The sequence below is a fragment of the Salmo salar genome, chromosome 04 (genome assembly GCF_965601325.2).
Source record: "Salmo salar chromosome 04, fSalSal1, whole genome shotgun sequence".
In the NCBI taxonomy this organism is placed as follows: Eukaryota; Metazoa; Chordata; class Actinopteri; order Salmoniformes; family Salmonidae; genus Salmo; species Salmo salar.
Genome location: NC_138294.1, coordinates 30,563,822 through 30,574,475, shown reverse-complemented (window position 1 = coordinate 30,574,475; position 10,654 = coordinate 30,563,822). Strand labels below are relative to the sequence as shown.

General features: G+C 44.0%; 1 protein-coding gene across 1 annotated transcript in view; it reads right to left on the bottom strand.

Moving 5' to 3' along the window:
* Positions 1-82: 82 nt before the first annotated feature.
* The window catches only part of LOC106602693 (calcium-binding protein 2), a 34,267-nt gene continuing 23,695 nt past the window's right edge, over positions 83-10,654 (bottom strand). Inside the window, exons 7-8 of the mRNA XM_014195478.3 lie at positions 4,259-4,406; positions 83-360 (exon numbers count right to left, since the gene is read on the bottom strand). Coding sequence (XP_014050953.1) covers positions 332-360; positions 4,259-4,406 — 177 coding nt within the window. The 3' untranslated portion in view covers positions 83-331. The remainder of the gene's footprint in view (positions 361-4,258; positions 4,407-10,654) is intronic.

Genomic DNA, 10,654 nt, shown 5'->3' with positions numbered 1-10,654 from the left:
CAAGGTGGCGACATAGCTCTTACATAGCAGTGGTGAGTCTGCAACACGAGTCTTGTTTCATAACTCACCCTTCGCCCTCTGCTGCATTGCTTAAACCAGTTTATTGTAAATAAATAAAAAAAGGCAACAATTTGACCTAAATTGTTATCTTACAATCTAAGTCTTTCCACTAGAAAATCATTCAGATCTAAATCTGATGAATATGCAAAATCATTTCATACAGACATTATGCACAATGCTACAGGAAATTGACACAAGAATTGTGTCACTTGTTTGGTGATCCAGACCTCATCCAGTGCGTCTTGCTAGTTAGTTTGATGGCTGAGGCAGGCTACCGCGACGACAGCATCATGACAAACTCTGCAGGGGGGGGGGAGACAGACACAGCACCAGATCCATTGATTAGAACCAGGGGGCAACATAAGACACAACCCCATGTTTACATCCTGCCCTCATTAAAATGCATTGGATGCCAATAGAACTCACGGTGTGATGATAATAACAATGTCATTTCCATTCTGTCCGCAGTTAATTAAAAAAGACAGGTGGTGGGGGGGGGACTATTTTAGTTTTGAGGGTGACCTTTGATTTTACAGTCCGATATGACAGTCACTTTTACAGTAGTGTTTGTGCTCTATGGACCTTGTGTTTACAACAACAAAATGTGGCTACAGTGGGTACTGTATAGTAATCCAAAGAATTCAGTAGGTGTAACGACCTTGTCATTTCTTAGTTAAAACTAGGTACATAGTGGGGCTGTAAAAGAACCAGTTAATTTGTGTCCAATTTGAGTTTCCAAATCCATCCCCAAGCCCATACACCTACCTACCACTGGCCCCAGGCACTTGTATATCTGGAAGAAATGGACAGGTATGAAGCAATATGTTGTAATCTACACCCAACCTATGACAGGGCATATTGCTTAAACACACCTGACCCCCCTCAGATCCGTAGGTGTGCATAGGGTTGATGTAGAGACCATAGGGGTTGAATTGGAATTCATCCCACAACCTGGTCTCAGAACATTTCGTATAATTCTGTTTGTAAATCCAACACACTGCATGTAGTATGATATGTTACATTTGTTATGGTTATATCAGAAAGATTGTTACTTAAGGGGGGGTGGATGAGTTGGTGTATAATATGAATGTCAAATCTCATCACAGACAACTTCACCCTCCGATCCAACAGGTCCCAGATGTGCTCAATGGGATTGAGATCCGGGCTCTTCGCTGGCCATTGCAGAACACTGACATTCCTGTCTTGCAGGAATTCAAGCACAGAACGAGCAGTATGGCTGGTGGCATTGTCGCGGCAGGCAGCCTAGTGGTTCGAGCGTTGGGCCAGTAACCGAAACTATGTCCTTTGTCCTGGCTGGATAGAGATAGCAGCCCTGCACAAGCGGACTGCTGGTACAGGGCGAACTGGGCTGTGCAGAGGCCTGATGGCTGCCGTGCGTAGGGTAGCCTGGGCCTAGGAGGCGCACTGGTGGCCAGATGTGCTGCGCAGGCATCCTCCTTCCCGGCTGGATGCCCACTCTAGCACAGCACTTGCGAGGGGCTGGGATCACTCGCACCGGACTTTGCGTGTGCATGGGCGAGGTCGTGCGCACTTCCGCATACTCCGGCGCTCTCCCCTCCAGTTGCTTCCCATAATAAGCACGGGGAGTTGGCTTGCGGCTCAATCCTGGCCCCGCCAAACTAGCCGTGTGCCCCCCCCCAAAAAAAATCTTGGGGGTGCCTCTCGTGCTTCCCCATCGGCGCGTATAAAGCCTCATACCAGCGCCGCTCCGCCTTGGCTGCCTCTATCTCCTCCGGTGGGCGACGGTATTCCCCAGCCTGGTGCCATGGTCCAGCCCCGTCCAGAATTTCCTCCCATGTCCATGATTCCCGACAGTCCTTCTGTTGCTGCTTCCTCCGCTGCTTGGTCCGTGGTTGGTGGGAGATTCTGTCATGATTGTCGTAGGGTAGAGACCAAGACGCAGCCGGAAAATGTACACTCATCTTCTTTTATTTGGTGAAGAAGGAAAACACATAACACGTATACAAAACAAACTTGACAGTCTTGTCAGGCAAACAGCTAAACAAGAACAATCTCCCACAAAAACCCATGAAAAACAAACTCCTAATTATAGGACCCTCAATCAGAGGCAACAATAACCAGCTGCCTCCAATTGAAGGTCCAACCCCAATTAACTAACACAGAACTACAAAAGACTAGATAGAACATTAGAAATATACTAACATAGAACAATGACTAACAAACCCCGGACTAATAAAACAAATACCCCTCTATATAAACACATACACAAAACACACCCTGAACCACATAAATCAAACACCCCCTGCCACGTCCTGACCAAACTACAATAACAAATAACCCCTAAACTGGTCAGGACATGACACATACTAAATGGAGTGTTATGGTTTTACATACATAATCATACAAAATACTCTGAGACCAGGTTGCATCCCATCACCCCTCTCGTAAATCTCCCTTCCTGTCTAGCTGCCCGTTTCCTCCTTCCTGTTTCCCTGTCCGTAAAGTTCTCTTTACCAATTGGTTAACCAAGCATGACCGATCTCACTGTGTCACCTGCACCCTCAGCATGCCTCCCATCTGTCAATCAAACATCAATCTATCCACCTGTCAATCACAACATGGCTTCAGCCAGTAGTAGCCATCAAACAACCATAGGCAGGCCCCATCCATCCCATCATTTCAGTCCCTCGGTCAATTCTGGTTACATTTTCCATTATGCATCTTTAAGGCCTTGGCTGTTGAATGACTTAAGTAGGGAATAGGGTGCCATTTGGATCTCAGACAATGTCTTGTCTTCTAAACTTCAACAATTGATTTGTCGAGATGGCTGGAGGGCTCAGTAAGAGGGATAGGCCAGTTGTATCGCCCCTGGTGCTAATTGTTGATAATGTGTGGGCCACCTGCTTATTGATCCCCTGCTAACGCAGACACTCCCGTCCACGTTTCCAATTATTATTATTGATTGGGACTTCGATTGGCTAGGACAAACACAAGCATGCGTTGCTTTTTTTTGGGGGGGGGGCTTACTGAGGGATATGAGACAGGTCTTGTTTTATAGTTATTGAGACATGTGAGTGTGTGTGTGTGTGTGTGTGCGCTGGTTTGAAACCGTGTGAATTGTGGCGTCTTTGAGCAGTCCTAAGGTGTGTGTGCCATGTGTGACTGGGCATGTGTGGACCCGGGTCTCCCACGGGAGTAACTGTCTCAGGCCAAAATAAAGTACGCCCCTTGGTCTGAGGGCAGACTCTAGTTTTGAAGTTCGCAGGCAGGGCTATTTCATCACGGGACCATGAGCAACCATGCCCGATTCATGTCCACTACAATCACACCTACTTCCCCACGAGAGACCGCCCCACGTTGGGCGCCAATGTAACGTGCAGGATATGAACCCGGGTCTCCCACAGGTGTAACCAACATTTTAGACCAGGGATCATCTAGATTCAGCTGCTAGCTGATTTTTTTCTTGAATGGATGCTCAGGGGGCTGGCACATAATTGCAAATCATTTGTAGACTGCAAATTGGCCGCAATAAGCCCAAATAATATAATATTTGACTCAAACTGAATCATTTCCAGCCTTGCTTACATTTGTATACGATCACATATATCTCTCTATTATGCGTGGGAATACTTTGGAACAGATTTCCAAAATTAAAATCACTTTTACAGTATTTTATGTCCAACCAAAAATAATAATACCAAAAAATAAAAACTATATTTTTTTGCTCAGAAAACAGGGTGCCAAATTTGACCCGCGTGCCGCCAGTTGGGGAACCCTCTTTTAGACCATTATACCAGGTGGAAATTCCATTTTGGTCTAACGGCAGACACTGCTTTTGAAGTTTGCAGGCGGGGCTACCTCATCACGTGACAATGAGCAGCCATGCCCGACTTGTGTCCGCAATATGTGCACTGTAATGATTACCTTAATGCACTACTGATGGATTGGGTTATCCATTACATTCACTGTCCTTATCTCTGCTCTTTCCTCCTCTCCCCTCCTCTCTTCTAGGACCTACTTTCTTTCTGTCCCCTCCCTCTCCTATCCTTTCTCTTCTCCTATCTTATCCTCTCTCCTCTCTCATCCTCTCCCCTCTCTTGACCCTTATTCCCTCTCCCATCCCCTCTGTCCCTCTTACCCCCTCCCTTTCTCCTCCAGCCTCAACCCCCCCATCCTTCATCCTCCCCCCCTTATCCACCTCCCCACCTCCCCTCACCGTCGAAGTCTATTCCACCGTCCTTGTTGAGGTCAATGTCCTGGAGGATCTCCTCCAGCTCGCCCTTCTTCAGCTTCTCACCCAGCAGGGCCTTCATGCTGTCTTTCAGCTCCTCCAAGGTGATGCGCCCATCTCCGTCACTGTCAAACTGGGGAGAGAGGAGAGGAGGGGGAGAGGAGGGGATACCTCATAATGACAAAGTGAAAACATGTTTAAAGGATTTTTTTGCTAATTTATTGAAATTGAAATACAGAAATATGTTATTTACAGTGTCTTCGGAAAGTATTCAGACCCATTTACTTTTTCCACATTTTGTTAGGTTACAGCCTTATTCTAAAATGTATTGAATGGTTTTTTTCTCTCATCAGTCTACAAAAAAGAACCCATAATGACAAAGCAAAAAACAGGTTTTTAGAAATGTTTGCTCATTTATTAAAAATAAAAACGTAAATATCATATTTACATAAGTATTCAGACCCTTTACTCAGTACTTTGCTGAAGCACCTTTGGCAGCAATTACAGCCTTGAGTCTTCTTGAGTATGATCATCAAGGATTTCTGTACTTTGCCCCTTTGTTAGAATAATTTGTATGTGTTAGAATAATGACTAAATTGTTCCACTCTTAAATGGTAGGATAGGGGGTGATATGTTTGAGAAACATTGGAGAGGTTTCAAACCAAGAGGGTCATAAAGGGGGAGGGGAGGTGAAAGCCTTGAAGAATGTGGTAAACTTTATGGTTCTTTGTGGTGAGTGGAAAAGTACTGGTTGTTTGAGAAGGGAGTGGTCTAAAGATAGGAATATGTGTGTGGATTATAAAAGGACTGAGTCCTAATTTTTGACTTTAGAACGTTCTCTGAATAAACTGTACAGACCTTTTGCAGAAAGCTGAGTCCTTGCCTAATTATTATTAACCCAGTGTCTTACAAACCTTGGGGATTAGTCAAGGCTTATTGATTGGTAATTATTAGCATTGGGATTCGAAAATTCCCGTAACAATTGGTCCTTCGAGCCGGATCTCATATACCTGTTGACTGTCGTTCCAGGGGACACTGAAAACCGTGCACGGGCGGATGAAACATCCGTAAAAAACAAAGTCCTGCCCTCTAATATTGAGGGTTAATTTCAGGCCGGTGGCGAACTGGAACACGACAGTAAACAGTGATGAGAGCTAACCAAAATTATACCTCAGCTGCAAAGAAAAGGTCAGTAATCTTTATTCATTTGTTTGGGGGTTAAGTTAAAAAAACTTGCTTAAAAAATTGACTTTGCGTTAGTCAAAATAGAGTGGGAAAATGCTTGATTCTTAAACCAAACTGGAGTGAATGGTATCTGGTATACTGTCGATAGAATCTAACATAGAAAAAGTTTAATTACAAAAGTATCTATGTTAGCGGTGGCGGCATTGGGTAGCAGATCATTGAAAGGAGTGTAACGGAATCGGACGGGTCCGTAATGACTCGTAGTTGTTGAGGCCATTACTAAAAATAAACTACCCTGGGTTGAAAGAGATTCAGGAAAGGGTATTCACACCAAAAACCTATGGGACAAAGGAGTACTATGAAAACGTAATATAGAAGGCAAAATATAAAGTAATAATGATTGGAAATATGAGGGTAACCTAAAAATAGAGTGTGTGAAATGAGATATTAACTGAGTCAAAAGTCATAAGAAGTGTTAAATCGTATGTGTGTAAGACCTAATACTCTATTGTCTATAAGTAGTGATAGAAATATTAATCAGCCAGACACATAAACGTTAATTCGCTCACGTGTGAGACTAATATTCGATAAAAGATCACCTCTATAGATAGGTTTAAACTAGGTCAGAGACGTAATGGTATGAATATAGATCGCCTATCGAAATACGTTACAGAGGGATAGTGGAGATCAAAGGGAGGAAAGAAAATTAGGTCTGACTCTTCCGAGAGGGAGGAATTAAAGGTTAATGATTTGAGTAGGTCAGGGAGGTAAGACCTAATATTCTATAAAAAGTCATAAAAATAATTATTCTGAATTCCTAGAAGGGTAACAACGGGAAGAGTTAACTAATATTGGGTTGTAAAACCTCAAAAGAGGTCCCGGAATTAACGGGAGACGAGAGATATATGCAAATGAAAGATAAGAGAAATGTATATCATGGTTCGATGTGGAGGAAGAAGTATGGTTTTGTTGGATGTCTGGATGTAGATAAGCTTGAATCCATGATAAAACAGATGCGTGTAACCTGTGGAGATAAAATGAAGAAACAACAGGCAAAGGGCTTAGATACAGCTAGGGTGTGGTTGTTGGAGGCCAGGAAAAGGGTAGAGGGTCATAGAAAACAGGCCAGAGAAGGTGAGAAAGAGAGGGAAACAATACCCACAGCCCCCATAGAAAGTCCACTTAGGGGAGGGGGGAAAATATACACTGCTCAAAAAAATAAAGGGAACACTAAAATAACACATCCTAGATCTGAATGAATGAAATAATCTTATTAAATACTTTTTTCTTTACATAGTTGAATGTGCTGACAACAAAATCACACAAAAATAATCAATGGAAATCCAATTTATCAACCCATGGAGGTCTGGATTTGGAGTCACACTCAAAATTAAAGTGGAAAACCACACTACAGGCTGATCCAACTTTGATGTAATGTCCTTAAAACAAGTCAAAATGAGGCTCAGTAGTGTGTGTGGCCTCCACGTGCCTGTATGACCTCCCTACAACGCCTGGGCATGCTCCTGATGAGGGGGCGGATGGCCTCCTGAGGGATCTCCTCCCAGACCTGGACTAAAGCATCCGCCAACTCCTGGACAGTCTGTGGTGCAACGTGGCGTTGGTGGATGGAGCGAGACATGATGTCCCAGATGTGCTCAATTGGATTCAGGTCTGGGGAACGGGCGGGCCAGTCCATAGCATCAATGCCTTCCAGGAACTGCTGACACACTCCAGCCACATGATGTCTAGCATTGTCTTGCATTAGGAGGAACCCAGGGCCAACTGCACCAGCATATGGTCTCACAAGGGGTCTGAGGATCTCATCTCGTTACCTAATGGCAGTCAGGCTACCTCTGGCGAGCACATGGAGGGCTGTGCGGCCCCCCAAAGAAATGCCACCCCACACCATGACTGACTCACCGCCAAACCGGTCATGCTGGAGGATGTTGCAGGCAGCAGAACGTTCTCCACGGCGTCTCCAGACTGTCACGTCTGTCACATGTGCTCAGTGTGAACCTGCTTTCATCTGTGAAGAGCACAGGGCGCCAGTGGCGAATTTGCCAATCTTGGTGTTCTCTGGCAAATGCCAAACGTCCTGCACGGTGTTGGGATGTAAGCACAACCCCCACCTGTGGACGTCGGGCCCTCATACCACCCTCATGGAGTCTGTTTCTGACCGTTTGAGCAGACACATGCACATTTGTGGCCTGCTGGAGGTCATTTTGCAGGGCTCTAGCAGTGCTCCTCCTGCTCCTCCTTGCACAAAGGTGGAGGTAGCGGTCCTGCTGCTGGGTTGTTGCCCTCCTACGGCCTCCTCCATGTCTCCTGATGTACTGGCCTGTCTCCTGGTAGCGCCTCCATGCTCTGGACACTACGCTGACAGACACAGCAAACCTTCTTGCCACAGCTCGCATTGATGTGCCATCCTGGATGAGCTGCACTACCTGAGCCACTTGTGTGGGTTGTAGACTCCGTCTCATGCAACCACTAGAGTGAAAGCACCGCCAGCATTCAAAAGTGACCAAAACATCAGCCAGGAAGCATAGGAACTGAGAAGTGGTCTGTGGTCACCACCTGCAGAACCACTCCTTTATTGGGGGTGTCTTGCTAATTGACTATAATTTCCACCTGTTGTCTATTCCATTTGCACAACAGCATGTGAAATGTATTGTCAATCAGTGTTGCTTCCTAAGTGGACAGTTTGATTTCACAGAAGTGTGATTGACTTGGAGTTACATTGTGTTTTTTAAGTGTTCCCTTTATTTTTTTGAGCAGTATATCTTGCCCTAACAGAACAGGCATGGGTGGAGGATCCAGATAACGAGGTAGTGATCATAGGGAGAAGAAGGGCTCCTTATGAGGGACCTTGGGAAGACAGACTGAAGGGAGTTAGGGAGGACATGGAAGGATTGACCGAAAGTTTTAAACTAAATACCGGGGAGCTGGAACTAGCAGTTAGACAGATAGTGGGAAAAGATTGGGCAACCGTGAAGGGAGACTGGACCCCAGGACAGGGGGACACAGTTGTTCTGCAGTGGACTGCAGAAGGAAATTATCAGGATAAACTCAATCAGCTATGCAATAATCTTATTGATTATTATCACAGGTATGCTGATTTTTCAAAAATCCAGGAATGTAGACAGGGAGACAGTGAGACAGTTAGTCAATATTTGGAAAGATTGAGGGACGTGTTTAATGGGAATAGTGGACTGATCCAACCTGGCCCTGGGACAGGAGGAGATGGGCCTTATCACCAACAGTTAAAAATTTGCTTTCTTGAGTGGTATGAGACCTGAAATTTGCCAAGCAATTTAAAAAAAAACTCTGGTTGGGTGGGGAACAGCTACATTGGCCGAAGTAAAGAGGTATGCGATTCACCATGAACATAATGAAAGGGAGAAGAAAAGTAAGAGAGACCTGAAAGGAGCAGAGTACCTGATAGATACTCTTGAGGAAGTTATAGGTCAGAATAAGGGAGGTTTTAAGGGAAGTGGACCAGACAGAGAAGATCAAAAATGGACAAGGTCTGATAATAGGAGGTGTTATAATTGCGATAAAAAAGGACATTTTGCGCGGGAGTGTAAGGGGCCGTGTTCAAATGTAATAAAAAGGGACATATCTCACGGGACTGTAAGGCACCTCCAAGAGAAGGAAGGCAAGAACAGAAAGAAGGAGAGCATCTGATAGTAACTCTCGAGATAATCGTAGATAAACGTAAAGGAGGCTTCAAGGAAAGAAAAGTAAGAAAGAACAGACAGAAGCGGAATATTTGATCGCCACTGTTGGGGAAATTGCAGGAAAGAACAGGAACGATTTTAAAAAGAAAGGTCAAAACAGGGAGAGTAGAAAGTGGATAGAACCCGAGGACAGAAAGTGCTACAACTGCAATAAAACAGGCCACATTGCAGAGGATTGTAAGGACCCACCAAGGAACAGTAGACAGAGACAGTTTAGGGATAGACAGAAGAGGGAACGTAGGCGAATGAGAGAGCGAGAGGAGTCCGAGGAGGAGGAAGAACAGGCATGACTAGATGAGGGGAATGACAGTGAGGATTCAGAGGACACAGACTGTGAGGTGTTGAATTGGCCACCATTGATCTCAGGTTGAGTTAATTTTATTTTACAGGGACAGTGCACATTGAACACAGTTGTGTATATAATGGCAGGGTATTCCTAGCAAACAGAATGGGCCTGTTTGCAGACAAACGGAAGGGATTTTAATGTTGTAAAGCAAGCTGGGGTCAAATTAGTAAAATAGTACGTTAAATGTGGGAGTTTCATAGATTTGAAGTACAGTATTGTATCCAAGGGTAGTGCATGTTCAATTAAGAACACATAACCATTGAAGAAGTTTATAACTAATGATTCATGATTTGGGGGGGTTACAGTGGAGTTATTATTAGGTTTTGTTTGTAGTCAATGTTTGGGTTTCTGAATCGGTGTAGTATACGGAATGCTGACCAAATGTTCGTGGTTATTTTATGGAAAAGGGAGCTCTTCGTTGTCTCTCTGTGGAAAGTTTCCTAAAGACGATATCTTAAAGGGGTATACACACATGGAATTTTAGAAGTTTTATTTTCTGAGTTTTAATTAAAAACATTAATTCTTTTGGATAGAGTAATGTTTTGGGAACCTGAAATGCAACATGTAGGAAATGTTGAAGTTTTTTAACATTTGTCTAATATGGTAAGAAACACTTCTGTGAAGGGGTGGTCTGACTCTTGACCTCTATCATTTTGTTCCTTTGCGGTCTGATCAGCCTCATGGGAGGGCCATTTGGATAGTGAATTTAAGGTCATTTGTGATACGGATTTTAAGGAAATTTGTATAACTGATAATTAGGATGGAGTTTAAAGTTCTTAGACATATCTGTAATTTAAGCACATGAGACGGCAGTGTAAGATAGTGAGGACAACAAGGCTGTGAAATTGATATAATAAGTATTATTATATTTTGTTATTGAACAAGGTTATTGAGTTAGCGAGAATGAGTTTAATAATGGTAAACTTATTTGAAGTATTTAGGATATATTTTAAGTCTGAAGGAGTAAGAACAAATGAGGGAAAGATTTTGGTTGTTCAACTTCCGGACATCAGACAGTGGAAAGACTGTCTGCTCCAGTGGTTATGAAACATGTGATGTCAGGAGAGCAGGCATGCATTCCAATCCTGAACTCCAGGTTATGTCTAGATAACC